The sequence below is a fragment of the Ilyonectria robusta genome, assembly GCF_021365365.1.
Source record: "Ilyonectria robusta strain PMI_751 chromosome Unknown BGZ61scaffold_33, whole genome shotgun sequence".
NCBI lineage: Eukaryota > Fungi > Ascomycota > Sordariomycetes > Hypocreales > Nectriaceae > Ilyonectria > Ilyonectria robusta.
Window position 1 is genome coordinate 1 of NW_025764467.1, and position 15,675 is coordinate 15,675.

Here is a 15,675-nt window from a genome sequence, read left to right on the forward strand (position 1 = left end):
TTTATTTAAATCCCCCCTCTAACCAGCACTTTATATAGCTAGTATTTATACTAACTTAATATAATATAATAGCTTTTAAAATTAGAGGTTATATTAGGCCCCGATAATATCTTAAAAAAGATTTAACTCTTTAAATTAATAATATTAATATTCTTGTTACGGCTTGGTTCACCGAACAGCGATAGGGGCCCTATAGTGCAGTAATGTGCCCGGATGATCGCCATCACAGCGATTATTGACCAATCTTTTGCCCCCTGGTACAGCGGTCTAGCACAACCGTTACAATTCTTTATTAAGTTATAAAATATAGCTATTTCTATTTAAATATATAAAATAAAATTACTATTAAAATTTAATTTTCTTATTTATTATTTTTATTTTTATTATAAAGAAGTAAATAGTATTTAAAAATAGCTAATATAATTTATTATTTTCTATTTAGATATTATAAATAGTATAATAATAGCTTAAATATATTTTCTTTTTTAAGAAAGTTTAAGAGGAAATTTAGCTTTTATTTTTCTAATTTATTTTTTAAATTTTAAGAGAATTTAAGATTATATTAGAGTTTAAATTTATAATATAAATATAATAAGTTACTTTTAATAAAAGCTTCTTAAATAAAATTTACTATATTAAAAATTAGTTATAATAGTATAAGTATTAAAAGGGAAGTTAGTTTTTTAATAATAAAAGATATCTCTTTTATATTCTATTACTTAAAATAAGATTACTATCTTAAGGTTATTAACTGGAAATAGTAAAATTATTAACTGTAAATAATAAAATTAAAATTAGAGAAGTTAAATAAAAGCTTTAAATAGAAATTAGTAGGTAATAATCTTATTATTTAGCTACTATTTCTTTTAGTATTAGATATAGTATTTATTATTTATTCCTACTATTTAAGATTACTATATAATTTTAATTTATTTAATAATATTAAATAAAGCTAAAAAAAAACTAAATATATATACTTTAATAAAAATATTAAAAATATTAAAAATATTATAAAAATAGCCTTAATAAGTATATTTACTATATTAAAATAATATTTTTATTATTTTATATAATAAACTTTACTTAAAATAAAAAAAATATAATATAATATAATATCTAATAATTTATATAATATAAAAAAAACTATATAATATTATATAATATAACTAAATATACTATTAATTTATTTATAATAATTAAAAAGTAAATTAAATTTATTAAAAATAAAATTAATTAATAAATAATAAAATTTTAAAATTTTAAAATAAGATTTATTAAAAAGAGAATATTATATTACAACTTAATTATAGCTTATATTAAACTTTAAATAATACTTTACTTTTTTTAATTATTTAAAATAAAATATAATTTAGCTATATATAATTACTTATATAAGAATTATATTTAAGTATTTAAATAAATATATAAATATATAAATATTATATATTTACTAAATATAATTACTTAACTTTTAATATAATTTAATTACTTTAATTACATTAATTTACTATATATTATTATATTTAACTATTATTAAATATAATATTTATCTTAATAAATAATACTATAAGTAATTTATTAATATAAACTTATAATTTATTTATTAATAATTAATTTCTTATTTATTTTATATTATATATATAATAAATTTAAACTAAAATAATTATATAAATTTAATTAATTATAATTTTTAATTAAATAAAAAATAATAAATTTAACTAATTATAATTTTTAATTATATAAAAAGTAATAAATTTAGCTAATTATAATTTTTAATTAATTAAAACTTATATTAATTTAATTTAGAAATTTTATAATAATAATTTATAATTAATTTTATAAAATAAATATAATAATAAAAAGCTTTTTAAAATTCTCAAATAAATTAGAGATTTTATTTATTTAATAATAAAAAAACTTTTCTAATAAAACTTCTCTAACTTTAAGCTGGATTTTTCTATATAAAACTGCCTAGTTAGTAATAATAATAATAGTAGTAACAGCAGCAGCAAAGCCTTAATAAAAAGGAAAGTAATATTATTAAGGCAGTTATTAAAAACGCAATCCGGGTAATACTAGAGCTTAGCTACCGACACTTATAGGTGGACCGGTACTGCATCGTGCAGACGGGCAACGAGGCCATGCAGCAGATACAACTGCAGCACATGCACACCGTCTATGCTAACGCTGAGGTAACGCTGATAGCCGCAGCCGGCAAGGACGCGTCAGTAGGCCTGCCCGGTGTCCGGGGACGTCCAAGGAACCTGCAACTCAGTGCTCTTGTCCTGGGCCACGCCCTCATGTGCATCCCACCAGACCCAACCCTCCACATCCGCTCGGGCTCAACCTGGGCCACGCGGGGATGGATATACCAGGAGGGCCTGCTGGCACGCCGCCGTCTCTTTTTCTCCGAGCATGAGATGTCTTATGAGTGCCGTCACATGCTCTGCCGTGAGGCCATGCGCTTGCCTCCCGACATAGAACATCGCATTTCCGGGTATAAACCGCGTATGATGGAGCCTCTTTGGATGTACGAGCCATACAAGCTGCCAGGCATGGATGCCTCTCATACTGGCATCGGCCTTTTTGGCCTCTTGGCGGCCTATTTGACGCGACAGCTGTCTATACCCTCAGATACCCTCAACGCTATGCTCGGCATCCTCAATCTACTTGCCCAACACAAGAGAAGGCCCGTTTACCATGTTTGCGGCGTCCCCATTCTGCGCCTCAAATCAAATAGCAACAGCGATGGTGACATGGCCGCACGTGTAACCCTTAATGGTTTCCTCAACGGCCTCTGCTGGCGGCTTCAAGAGCCTGCCCATCGGCAGCCCGGCTTTCCGAGCTGGTCGTGGACAGGATGGCAGGGCGTAGTCGATAGCGTGAGTAACTATTGGCCTACCGTCAAGCAAATTCATGGATTTGGCGTAGATATATCGATCATTCCTTGCAGCCAAGACGGCGGCGCTGCAGTGACATGGAACTGCTGCTACGATCAACTCCGAACGGCGGACGACAGCAACCGGGACATCCGGTCCGGCCAGCAACATGTCCTCGAGATCACAGCCAGCGCCGTCACGGTCCGGTTTCGCAAGGGGGAGTACGAGAGTCGCCCCGATACGTGGATCGGTACCGTGTGCGCTGGCGATGGCGTGTGGCAGGGTGAGTTCTTCCCCACTCGCAAGGGCGAAGGTGACGATGACAACTCGCTGCTGCAAGAGCCGTGGACAGGCATCGTGTTAGGGAATTCGAAGAGTGAATCGTGGTGTACCAGGCACGACAGGCACGACACGACTGTGCTCGTCGTCCGAGAACAAAAGCAGAAGCAGAAGCAGGAGGAGGGGCAGGAACACGCAAATTGCGAACGTATCGGCCTGCTCAGTCTTAAAAACTGCACACTCAAGGGCAGTATATTGGAACGGCGGACGTGGCGGCTTCTGTGATATAGCTCTAAGGACCTAGGTTTGAGTTAGGCTAGTTTCTGGGGCTGTTTGTCCAAGCAGCCGACGGATGCATATAGAGGGCGAGCGTTCTGGTGTGCACTTTATAGCTTTAACTCTTAGTCTTGCGTTCGTCATGTCGTGCGTGTTTCCCTTCGGCAGTAAGTTCGACTCTTGATTTTACTGATTTTCCATGCGGGTCTTGTTCTTAGCGCTCTTGATCTTGAGGATATCGCGGCCATGAAGAGCATTGTTCTAGTAAAACAAAAGCCGGACTAGCAAATAGATAATGACATATCTCTATTTATAAAAGCTTTCAAGCAGTTTCAGAGTTATTTCCCCCTAGTTCATCATTCTTTGCTACAGCATTCTGGTAAACATTATGTCTGTCGTCTAACGTGGCCAACTTTGTCATGGTGAGTTTGGGGCCGAGTCTGGTGCCAACCATGCCGCTATCCGTTGAGTAAGGGAGCCAGTTCCTTAGCAATTCATGGCTGATTCTCTTCCCCAGTCGTTCTGCAGCTTCGCTCTGGTCTGGTTTGATAGTGCCAGCGAGATCAACGGTAGTTCTTCGTCCGAGTTTGCTCTGCGGATTCACCGCGAGATCTGTGTTGCAGTTTTGCTCACCTTTGTGTTTTCGGCTTGCACTATTTTGGTATTCTTGAGGTGGGGACGAGGAAAGATGCAAGGTTGGCAGGTTGGTTAGTTATCTAATTCGCATTCGTCAGTTAATGTCACCACGAGAATCAATGCACCTATGACCTCCTTCTTGAAACTTCAAAAGTCTTAACTGGGAAAGTAACTATGAAAGATGCGTAATTAAAATTGAACATATTTGTATTTGTAGACGGAGTATAGGTGTCGTTGCGGATTAGTCCTACTTTTACCTCCACCTAAAGGAGTCTTACCCTATACACAAAATGCGAATGGTCATCCTAAGATCTTTCCGCAACAATACGCACCTGAACCACAAACAGACAACACCGCGCCCCAAGAGCAGCGAAGTGTTCGTGCTCCTAGCCCAGCTGCATCAAGAGCGCCCTAATGTATAATGGTGGCTACAACCCCTGAAGCAGAAGAGGAACCTGAACATCCTAGACCTGGCTCACCGAGAAAGCGTCGCATTGTCCTTATCACCCTCCCAACGAATATGAGCAGACACCGGCGAACACGGAGAAGTGATAAAAAGCCGCTTAGGGTCTTTTAGGCTAATATCGGCAAGATTTCCCCTGTCTACGACTGTACCCTTGCGTTAGCAGATTCCGAGTAATATAATATTGTCCTTCTATAGGAATCTTAGATAACTTTTACAGACTCCCGGTATCTTACAAAAACTCATCCGGCGTGTGATACCTTCATGCCTGTTAAAATGTAGAATAGTAAGAGCACTCGACCTAGAGTCATGACGTATGTCCGGCGAGATCCAAGACTTCTAGCAGACCAGAACCGACCCTATCAAACCCGAAACACTCTGTAGCTCACAGTCAACGATATAATAATAGTCAATTTCTACTGCCAGAACGACGAAAACGATGCTCTGGATACTCTGTTACGATAGCCTGTTCCGGAACGCTGCCTCGTGGCCGGCGACTTCAACGCCAGACATCATACTTGGCAGACGGGACAGACTACAAACCGGAGCCAAGATATCGCCTCCTGGGCATCAGAAAACAACTCATCAGTCTTCCTGCTCACACATTTGTATTTGGGAAGAAAGCTGTCGATCCCTGATCGGTCGATCAGTTCTTAACTCCAGATCCCGTGGGGATGGTGGCGAGTAGAGTGAGTAGCGCCCTGGAATACATTCTTACCAATTGTGTTGCTTCTCGGCTTCCAGCTACTAAGGCAAAGATATCATCTAAAACACAAGAAATTCTGTTTCCAGTTCGTCCCAGGAACCGTTTGAATTTATGCAGGACGCATGCAGCTGATGCGGGGTTGTCTTGCAACAAAGCATCTCCCGAGCTCGGTAATCCATGAGTGACACAAATTGTTACTACTAGTTCGGTGGAGAGCAAGGTACCCTGGCTAGGTATAGTAGGTGACGCACTCAAAAGCAAGGACCAACAGGTGGAGGGGGCAGATAAACTTCAGCAAGGTTACAGGCACAGGGATTCCTCCGACACGCCTGCCTCAGCTCTGCGGCAGGCTTTCAGGAATTGACTGGCTCGGCTGAAGGTGCCTTGTAAATGCGACCATGCGTTGGCTATGCAGGTTGCAAAAGATCCATCACCCTCCGTGCCTCCCGGAAGTCAAGGAACCATGTTCGAATAATGCAATTTTACGGATTTCGTACTATACCCGTCTTCACGCCTTGTCATCTGCAGAAGCCCGGATGTCCGGGGTTCAGACTTAACAGTCAGGCCCGCCCCTTCTGTGTCCGAGCTTTTCGGTTGAAGCCGCGATCTTTATGTCAATCATGGTGCCAACCCACCCCTCGCTAAAGGATTGATTATATGCATGCGTCGTTCGCGCATCTTGAAGATCCCTTTGCGATCTTGCTCGTCGAAGAAGTGTTGTGTTACGAGCTTAGATTATCTGAAGTGTCTGGTTGGGTGTATGTCTGTTCTTAATTGCGTCAGGTCCCCGCTTTGAGTTCCTGTATATCCTTTATACTAAAGTAGCTAGAAGGATATTACTATAATAATTACACGCCCTGTTAGATTATGTACCTGAGTACTACTGGCTATAATAATAATTAGAGTACTCTGAACTTTTACTTAAAATAGTGCAGCTGGCTAATCTAACACGCCTAGTTATCCAAAATACACACCGTAACAAGTCTGATATCCAGGAAAATACTTCCTGTTGGATGACCCCTAAATTAACTGCTGAGCCAGAAGAATAGAATACCCTAGGTATTGCTGTTAGATTGGATTATGTACAAAGCATCCGATCGGGTGGTTACGCGGTGACCAGGGGTTCGGCCGAGGGCTCACCGAGCCTTTAGCGGGCGCCGTCCGAATAGGAAGGCGGTCACAGAGACCAATAACACGTTACCGCGGCAGAGATAGCTTAGAGAGGAAGACACACAATACACACAGTGATGACTGGCTAAGTCAACTGAGTGTCACGCAAGCTTTCCGACATGACCAATGCCGAAGTCAAGCAATTCTTCAGCAGCACCCAGCGCTAATAACCCCACGCAATTATGTATCAGTGTGCCGTGGTGCTGTGGTGCAGTAGTGTAGCGGCGCTGCACCCCGTTAAGGTTAGTAAGGACCGAGCCGAGCTCAAAAGTCAGCATACACCACCAATACAGCACAGCTGGATGCGGCCGGTACCCGATCCTATTGGCCGTAGATAGATACGAGGGACTGCATTAGCTGTTTCCGTTCATAGGTAGACACCGCTAGACATCACCTGGTGCAAGCCTGGTTTCAACCAACCAACATTGCGCCCGCAAGCCCTGTGCCGGTCGGTGCCAACACATCACGAGCATGCGGAAATGCGTCCGCTGAAGACCATCAATCAGAGTACCTAGAACTGCGAGGAGCAGTATGGGCTCAAGGGGACAAGGACTCAATTTGAGAAATGCACGACACAGCACGCGCTTAAGGAAATAAGGACACAGGTTAGGCAAGGTAGCACACAGTATTGGCTTAAGGAGACCGGGACACAATTTGAGCCATTCACATGTATATTAGTAATCGCGGCCCTTTCGGTTTAAGCCCCATGGCGTTAATAAATTGATTGATTGAGACCACACTTTTCTTCTTTATTTCCTTCCCTCTTCATCCCCAGCACTTCGGTTCCAAGCGCAACCCGCGACGAGATGGCTGACGACGCGACCCCGGAGCGGGGCTCGAGCCCGCAGGATCCACCGTCACCATTGCAAGACATCCTAGCGGAGAACCCTGTACAGGTGGACGTGAGTGTACTCTGCACTACCCCCGAGCCAAGCAATGTAGATCACTGTTGACAAGCTCTCGTTGTTGTTGTTGTAGGACGCTATACCAGATCACGATTCTGTCTTGGACGAGTCGTAAGATCCCCCCAACCCTTGATTCTGGCGGTGGACAGAGACTGACAGGCTTGCTCCAGAGAAGGAGAAACATCCAGCCAGTTAACGTCCCTGAAGTCTAGCATCGTAAATTACAAGTATGGTTGCGCTACTTGGCTCTGATATCTGGAAGATATCTAACAAGCTGTGTCGTATGATTGATCAGATACGAGGTCAGTGTCGGAGAGGAATATTGTCCTCCGGGCGGCTTGCTAACAGCGTCGTAGAACGGACGCCGCTATCATGCATTCAGAGAAGGGACATATCCAGTGGTATTTGCCCCAAACAAAAGTCTGTTTGGTGAGAAAGGAAAAAAAATGCTCACTGGACCATCAACAGCCGAATGACGAACAGGAGCAAGATCGCATGGACATGGTACATCACATATTTTCTCTGTTACTGGGAGGTAAATTGTATCTTGCTCCGATTGGTGATAACGTCCAGCGCGTGCTTGACCTCGGTACCGGGACAGGAATCTGGGCAATGGATTTTGCAGAGTGAGTGTCCATCCGTCGCTACCACTTCAGCCTCGAAGATAAACAGCTGATCATTGGAATCCAGCGAACATCCAGGCGCAGAGGTTCTTGGGATTGACCTGAGCCCCATCCAACCTGTATGGTACGGAGAGTCCCCCTCCTCTTCTTGAATGTCAGTAACAATGACATGCAGGACCCCGCCTAATTGTATTTTCGAAGTCGACGATTTTGAGTCCAACTGGCTTTATCGCCAGCCGTTCGACTACATACACGCCCGGGAATTAGAAGGATGCATAGCAAACCCGGATCGACTCTTTCGGCAGGCACTCGAGCATCTGGCACCTGGCGGATACCTTGAAATGCAAGCCGTTGATGGGTTTTTTGAGTCCGATGACGGCACTGCCGAACTGGCCGTCCATGCTCAAGCCTGGATAAGGAGCATGCTTGACGGCGCGAGGCAATTTGGCAAACCTTTGGATACTTGCTCCGAGTGGAAGCAGCAAATGGAGGCTGCAGGCTTTGTGGATGTTCAGCAAGAAGTTTTCAAGGTCAGCAGCTATTTTGGGAAATTTTGTGAAGTCTGGGTCTCGGTGGTCTTGTCAATGCTAATGGTAGAACGCAGTTCCCGATCGGACCTTGGCCCAAAGACCCAAAACTCAAGGAGATTGGGACTTGGCAGTATTGGCAAGAGCTACAAGTCGTAGAATCCTACACACACGGAATCTATTCTCGCGTACTCGGGTGGGATAACATAGAGATAGAGGTGTTCAAGGCCAAGGTAAAGAACGACTTCAGGAACCCGGCAATCCACATCTATCTGCCAGTCGTTTTTGTCTGGGGGAGAAAGCCTTGATCAGCTCGAGCCGCGTCGTACGTTCAATACCCTGGTGCAGTGTGCAGTGTGCAGTGGAAGAAAGTCCTCCCATTGACTCATTGTGGCCTTGGCTGCATAATGGGTAATGGATTAATAGGTCAAATAATTCAGCTGGGCCATGTCGCGGTGGCTATGCCGCTGTGATGCTTCTGCGCGTTGGCGGACTCTGAGTGCATGCTCCGAGTTGTGGGCGCAACCGAGCTGGAAAGCTTGACCAGGCTGGGCCTGTAGTCATTTATCACACTGCAACACTGCCGTGGATGGGTCGATAATTTCCACACTTTTTTCCAATTGGGACGAATGGGAACTTTCGAGGTGGACTCATACCGGCAGGGCGGCAGGGTGTGAATGCCCGTCCAGACCTTCGCCTGAATCTGGCTGGCCACCTCACTTCCACCGTTTCGCCTTGAAATTTATTGTTGGCTGGGTACTGTTGAAGATACCAGATAGTGTGCGTTATGATACCTGATTGTTGCTTCGCCTCACTAAAAGTACACGTGTAGCGAGACCCTGGCCAAATAGTCACAATACCCTTGGCAAGCTAACAACTGAACTGGAATGAAGGCGTCTGTCGGCAGATGAACACCCCTGCTTCTGCATTGTTCTGGCCCCGCACGCGGAAAGCTCCGCGCTCCGTCTGGTTTAGAGGGGGGCGGGATTCTCACGTTATTGGCGGCTGGTCCTTGTTGCTTCAAATCGACAGGTCACCTGTAATCACAATTTCAACCCTGCTCTACAATCCCTCCTCCCTGTCAAGACTCTTGTTGCAACCTTGACCCCTTGCCTTTTTTTTCGTGCCCCAGGAACCCCTATTATTTGGCCGGGAGCGGGATTCTAGTACTAATTGGGCGGTGGCATCGCTCGCTCATACATCCTCTCGTTGTCCCGGACATCCACTTCTGATTTTCCGCGTCTGATAAATGGGACCAGCCCTTTTGCCGTTGTTTTCGTAAGGCCTTTGGATAGCAGCAGCACCAGCAGCAGCAGTCTCGCTCGGCCACAATCGATATGGCATCGACAGATGCAACGCCGCCGCTTTCCCAGGGCGTGGCCTACGGGCTGGTCATTGGCTTTGGCATCGCCTTCGCACTGATGATGAACTTGATCACCTGGGTATCGAGGAAGTATCTCAATGAATCCAACGACACCAACATGCTCATGACGGCCAAAAAGAGCGTCAAGACCGGCTTGGTCGCCGCCGCCGTCGTGTCGTCATGGTGCTATGCGGCCACGCTCCTGAACTCGGTTCGCATCACCTATCTCTACGGCTTCGCGGGTCTCTGGTGGTTTGTCTCAGGCGTCTCGGTCCAGATTGTGCTGTTCGCCATCATGGCCATCGAACTCAAGAGACGCGCACCCCGCGCCAACACCATCCTTGAGGCTCTGCGCATTCGCTTCGGGACCAATACGCACCTCGTCTACTTTGCATACGGCGTGTCGGTGCAAATCATCATCACAGCGGCGTTGTTGCTTGGCGGCTCGGCGGCCTTCTCAGTGACGACCGGCGCGAACATTGTAAGAGCCTGTGCCCGGACTTCACCTTGAATTGGATGAGGCTAATAACAATGCACTCGTCAGGTTGCCATGAACTATCTGATCCCCCTCGGCGTGGTCATCTACACGTATCTCGGAGGCCTGAAGTCCACCATCTTGTCCGATTACATTCAGTAAGCCCGGCTCCGAATTGAACTTGGGTGTTGGCATCGTCCGATACTGACTACATACGTTTCGCAGCACTCTCGTCATATACATCATTCTCTTCATCTTCATGTTCAAAGTCATGGCGGTGAAGTCGCTGCCCGTTCTGGGGTCTCCCGGCGCGCTCTGGGACTTGCTGCAGACAGACGCCGCCATGGCTACCGGTGGTGCTATTGGAGCCAAGGATGGCTCATATCTAACCATGCAATCTGGCGAGGCACTTCTACTCGCCGGAGTCATCTTGGTCTCAAGCTTTGGATGTGTGTTTGTCGACCCCAGCTACGGTCAGAAGGCCATCGCCGGCGAGCCCAACGCCGTCGTGCGCGGTTACTTTTACGGAGCTTTCGCGTGGTTCGCGATCCCTCTCGGGCTTTGCGCCACTTTGAGCTTCGTGGCCGTCGGACTCGCAAACACCGAGTACTGGCCGGTGGCCGGTGGCGTGACGATGTACCAGATCAGTAATGCCTTGATCCTTCCTCTCGCTGCCGAGGCCGTCATGGGTAAGGGCGGCGCGGCTGCGGTCGTCGTCATGATCTTCATGGCCGTCACATCGTCTTTCAGTGCCGAAATCATTGCCCACGCCTCCATCGTCACGTTCGACATCTACCAGCCCTACATCAACCCCAAGGCTGACGACAAGCGACTGAAACTCGTCTCACACGCGGCTCTTACATTCTTTGCCATCTTCTCAGCGTCATTCGCTACGGCGCTCAACTACAGTGGTATTTCTATGGGCTGGATACTAGAGTTCTCCGGAGTCATTCTCGGGTCGGCCGTCGTCCCCATCACGCTGGGTGTCAACTCGGCTTACGTCTCTCCATTGTATATGACCTGGGCTGCCCCAATTGGCACGGTCTGCGCGGTCTGCGCGTGGATCGGCACCGCCAAGGGCAAGTTCGGGGAGGTTACAGTAGACACGCTGTACGACAATTGGCCAATGTTCGCAGGCTGCACCGTCGCGTTGCTGTTGCCTCTTCTGATCTGGGCAGTCATGTTTGTCTTTCCCGGCCAGAGGAAGCCATATGACTGGGACCGTCTCTTTCTCATGCAGGCGCGGGAGCCTCGACCTGGCGACAAGGAGTACACCATGGACGACCTCAGTGATATTGGCGATGATTGGGATCCGAAGGCGCTGGCGAAGGCTAGCCGCGATGCCAAGATCATCTCTACAATCATGGTTCTCATCTTCCTCATCATCATACCCTTTTCGCTCTACGGAACAGGATACAAGTTCAGCCGAAAGTTCTTCACTGGCTGGACGGTTCTCGTGTTTATCTGGTCCTGGGTTGCCGCCCTCCTCATCTGGTGCTTGCCGATCTGGGAGGCAAGACATACATGGATGGCCGTTCTGAAGGGGCTGGCTGGCAAATCTGAGAAACGCGCGATATCACCACCGGACAGCAGGAATGAAAATGAAGTCTCAGAGAAGGATCGCGTGTCGACGGGTGAGACGCAGCCAGTAGCATGAATTATGCATTCATGAGTTGACCTTTGGATGAACCTGGCTTCGCTTAGCGCTACTTGGATGGTGTTGTCAGCTCTGCGCCTGGCAACGTGCTTTTTCCTTTTTTACAATAGTTTAATACGCCCTGTCATGACGCCTTCGAGGCCTACAAATTGACTATCATTCCTACGCCTGACGTGGCCTAAACTTGTTGGACCCGAGGGACAGGAGCGAGATCAAGGTTCTTCACCGACTGACTGGTAATGCAATGCTGCACTGCAGTTGACCCCTGCTCTGTGATTGATGACCCCTGCTCTGCCGCTGATCCCTGCTCCTTTCGACTACTGTGACTAAATCGCGGGAGTCGGGTCTGTCCGTCTGGTCTCCAGAACGGCGCCATTCTTATCTATTTCTTCTGCCCCCTAGACTCAAGCCCTCGCCCTACCCCGCGGTACAAGTTATTTTATTCCATCCGCGTTTCCCGAGAGAAATGTGTGGGTGAGATTCGCAGCTGTTTTCTAGGCTAGGTCCCAGTCGTCGTCATCCGCAAGTTCCGACGTTGCCGTGATGGGCATCGACTGCCGCTGCAAACTGGTGTGATTCAATCCCTGAGACTGCCATGATTGCAGCATCGCTTAAGCACACTGCGTGCTGTTCCGGCTCTGTGGTCATGGTGTGACCACCAACATGCACTAAGAATCCTTCAATGCAACGTTGGGGCGGGGTAACGGAACAGGTGGGATGCTTCGTTTCTCGCGGGATGCGAACTCCGCACACACCGAGTCTCGCGCATCCCCCATTGGCACACAGGGTCCCAACGAGAATAGCGGTTCTCTCTTCTCTCTTCCCTCTTCCCGTAAAAACGTCAAGATGTCCTCTGGCGGGCCCGCCACCAAGACAACGACGACCTAGACTTAGGATGGTGTGTCGCTATTGAGTGAGCCGAGGAAAGGTACCATAGGGCCTCATTTACAACGACTTAAAAAGCAACGTATATTGAGATAGATCAACGCAATTCTCAGTAGTCAACACCTACCACGTTCCTGATGACATGCAACATGGCAGTGACCTTCTCCTCCTCTAATCTCCTGGCAATCAGCGTCAGCCCGATAAGGGCATCCTCATGATTCTCCGGCTTCCCATCTAGCAGTTGTCAGTATCGCGAGATTTCCATGGCATCCAAGCCAGCTGTTTCGAACTCACAGTAATCCATAACCTCCTTGTCCTTTGCTGAGATTGGTTGCCAATCTTCCGGCACCCGATCTTTCTCCAAGTCCACCTTCGTCACGGGGAACACGCCGGTTGTCAGGTCTAGCAGCGGAGACAGCGTGCCATACTGCCATGGGTAGCCACCGCCGTGCCTGATAGCCGGGAACGGCGTCGACGGCATGATCAGCGCGTCAATGGGCCGCCCGGAGCTTGTCTGTTCCGCCGTTCTCTGCCAGCGATTGAGGAACTTCTCGGCCAGCAGAGTCCGTTGGTGTTGGTTCTGCCACGACTCAAATGCCGTCTGTGGCTTCACTCCCGCGCTGTGTCCCACCCATTTTTCGACGAAGTCCTGGAGCGGTTCGCCTGTGGCATCGGTATCGCGCTGAAACTCATATCCACCGTCCGCCTCCCACATTTTATATATGATCTCAGCCGCCGTGGCCATCTCATAAGGAACGAACTCGACGATCTCGTGTCCAGCAGCCAGGAGTTTGGCTTTGGTAATGTCCATCGCGCGACGGAGGGGTGGTCTGTCGCGCACACGGTTAGTTCTTCGGCCCCAGAGAAGCAGTCGAGAGCCATTCGACAAGGAGACGCGGCAGACTCACGAAGGCGTAACATGGCCGTCTCCCATAGCGAAGCCAAACGATAGCTTGGATGGCAGCTTCTCCTCCTCCGTCCGCCACGGCAGTGGCAGACACTGGGGATCATACAGCCACGGCTTCGTTCCAACAAGACTCGACATAAACAGCCGCACGTCCTCGGGACTCCTGCACAAGGGTCCGGCGCATGATCGCACTGCCTCTTGGCCCAAGTACGTGTTTGTCACATTCTGGTACGAGACCCTTCCGTGTGACGGCCGCAAGGCGTACAACCCCGTGTACGAGCTCGGATGTCGAATGGAGCCCCCAATGTCGGTGCCGACGCCCAGGAAGCTGGCGCGGAAGGTCACCAGTGCAGACTCACCACCAGATGATCCACCGGTTGTGAGCTCTCGATTCCGCGGGTTGAGGGTCCGGCCAAATATGTTGTTGACCGTCTCTCCCATCATAAGAGTCGATGGCACATTGGACTTGACGTAGAATATGGCGCCTGCCTCGGCCAGAAGAGTGACGAGAGTCGAGTCCGTCTCTGCTGGTTTGTTGGCATATGAGCAGTAGCCGATGGTTGAGTCGAGACCTGCCAGTCGTTAGCCCACAAAGTTCAAGAACGCTCATTTAAAAGCAAATGGCTCACCTTTGAGATTAAACTGGTCTTTGAGGCTGCTCTTATTGTCAGCCGTTGCTCGTATTCTTGGTGATTGGTCCGTTAGGCTCACCTTATGGGAAGTCCATGCAAAGGCCCAACTGTTTTGCCCTCTCTCTTCAAATACTCGTCCAGCTCCTTCGCTCTCGCGATACCTTCTTCGAAGCAAATCTCGGTCACGCAATTAATCAGCTGCTGTGCCACAGCCGTGCGCTTGCACACCGCTGTAGTGACCTCGGTCGCAGTCCACTCCCCAGAGGCAATCATAGCCACCACTTCAGAGGCCGTGGCGTCGGTCAGTTGCAGCTCACGCTCGGTGAAAAATCCCGACTTTTGGGGAAAGTCCTGCACGAATTGATCCTTCGCAGGGGGTAAGATGCCCTCGGGGATTATCCATTCTGTCGGGATTTTGGACAGCCTCTCCGCCTGCTTCTGGGCAACAATCGATTTCCAGATTGGCTCAGCCATGGCCCTAGTGATTTTCAGAGCTTTTTATCGCAAAACGTTTGTATAATGCCCGGAAACTGACACAACTTTGAGAGATGTAAGAAGGCGATTCTTGCTTATCGTTTCTGCTACAAGCCATTAGCTATTAGCCTGCGATAAACCATATTGCGAGAGCCTGAAACCCGCTGACAAAAGAGGACCTTTGGGCCACAATGAGTCCCAGCGATTGCTAGCTCTGGACTGAGTGCCGCTTATCACGCGAGGCCTGCCAGGGAATGACCCTGCCGCCGTGAGTCACCGGGCCGGCCCACCCGAGTGCAAAGCCCCTTCTCGCTTCTAGCTTCTGAAAATACGGCATGGCATGGATCAACTTACCTAGTCCCTTCCCGCGGAGACCGGGTTGGGGTGAAAATGGCTCTACTAAGTACGTAGTACGTATTACCCTCATAACAAGGGTCGGCGCCACTCGGACCAGGTGATCAGGACGCAGACCCACGCTAAGACGAAACTAGAGCCCCGACGAGGAAAGACAGCCCGACGAGACTGTCAGCTACTTGCAATCAAGTGTACAGCCCTCGAGGCGCTAGCTACTTATGTCCAGTTGGGTGTATAGCGAGGCGGGCACCTCTTCTTTCTATTTATAATACTATGCGGGTTTATTCTGTAGAAGCTGTACCAGCTTATATAGCTTTTTATATACTATCTGATTTTAAAATTTAGAATCAATATAGCTTTTATTTTATATAATTTTACTTTTATTATTAAAGTGTTGTGTGACTTGTCGTCGAGCGTCGCTGTGGCCCTAGGAGTGGAGATGACGGGTGAGCGTATTTAAAGTA

At 47.3% G+C, this 15,675-nt stretch overlaps 5 protein-coding genes across 5 annotated transcripts; 4 read left to right on the forward strand and 1 right to left on the reverse strand.

Moving 5' to 3' along the window:
• Positions 1-2,141: 2,141 nt before the first annotated feature.
• BGZ61DRAFT_562296 (uncharacterized protein) lies at positions 2,142-3,443 on the forward strand (the record flags this gene model as incomplete). Its single annotated transcript, XM_046255846.1, has 1 exon — positions 2,142-3,443. One exon carries the CDS (start codon positions 2,142-2,144, stop codon positions 3,441-3,443), a length of 1,302 nt encoding a protein of 433 aa, XP_046096632.1.
• Positions 3,444-7,139: 3,696 nt separating this feature from the next.
• On the forward strand, positions 7,140-7,593 carry BGZ61DRAFT_462720 (uncharacterized protein). The gene is made up of 3 exons (XM_046247336.1): positions 7,140-7,311; positions 7,388-7,425; positions 7,491-7,593. The coding sequence occupies exons 1-3, from the start codon at positions 7,216-7,218 to the stop codon at positions 7,564-7,566; spliced, it is 210 nt and encodes a 69-aa protein (XP_046096633.1). The 5' UTR covers positions 7,140-7,215; the 3' UTR covers positions 7,567-7,593.
• On the forward strand, positions 7,388-9,073 carry BGZ61DRAFT_462729 (UMTA methyltransferase family protein). The gene is made up of 9 exons (XM_046247337.1): positions 7,388-7,425; positions 7,491-7,552; positions 7,669-7,715; positions 7,783-7,940; positions 8,005-8,061; positions 8,113-8,467; positions 8,542-8,789; positions 8,891-8,973; positions 9,014-9,073. The coding sequence occupies exons 4-7, from the start codon at positions 7,810-7,812 to the stop codon at positions 8,770-8,772; spliced, it is 774 nt and encodes a 257-aa protein (XP_046096634.1). The 5' UTR covers positions 7,388-7,425; positions 7,491-7,552; positions 7,669-7,715; positions 7,783-7,809; the 3' UTR covers positions 8,773-8,789; positions 8,891-8,973; positions 9,014-9,073.
• A 643-nt stretch (positions 9,074-9,716) lies between these two features.
• On the forward strand, positions 9,717-12,048 carry BGZ61DRAFT_142566 (uncharacterized protein). The gene is made up of 3 exons (XM_046237290.1): positions 9,717-10,308; positions 10,372-10,460; positions 10,528-12,048. The coding sequence occupies exons 1-3, from the start codon at positions 9,802-9,804 to the stop codon at positions 11,957-11,959; spliced, it is 2,028 nt and encodes a 675-aa protein (XP_046096635.1). The 5' UTR covers positions 9,717-9,801; the 3' UTR covers positions 11,960-12,048.
• Positions 12,049-12,953: 905 nt separating this feature from the next.
• BGZ61DRAFT_367816 (amidase signature domain-containing protein) lies at positions 12,954-14,857 on the reverse strand (the record flags this gene model as incomplete). The annotated part of the gene is made up of 5 exons (XM_046241829.1): positions 12,954-13,078; positions 13,139-13,674; positions 13,753-14,323; positions 14,381-14,406; positions 14,463-14,857. The coding sequence occupies 5 exons, from the start codon at positions 14,855-14,857 to the stop codon at positions 12,954-12,956; spliced, it is 1,653 nt and encodes a 550-aa protein (XP_046096636.1).
• Between the last annotated feature and the right edge of the window lie 818 nt (positions 14,858-15,675).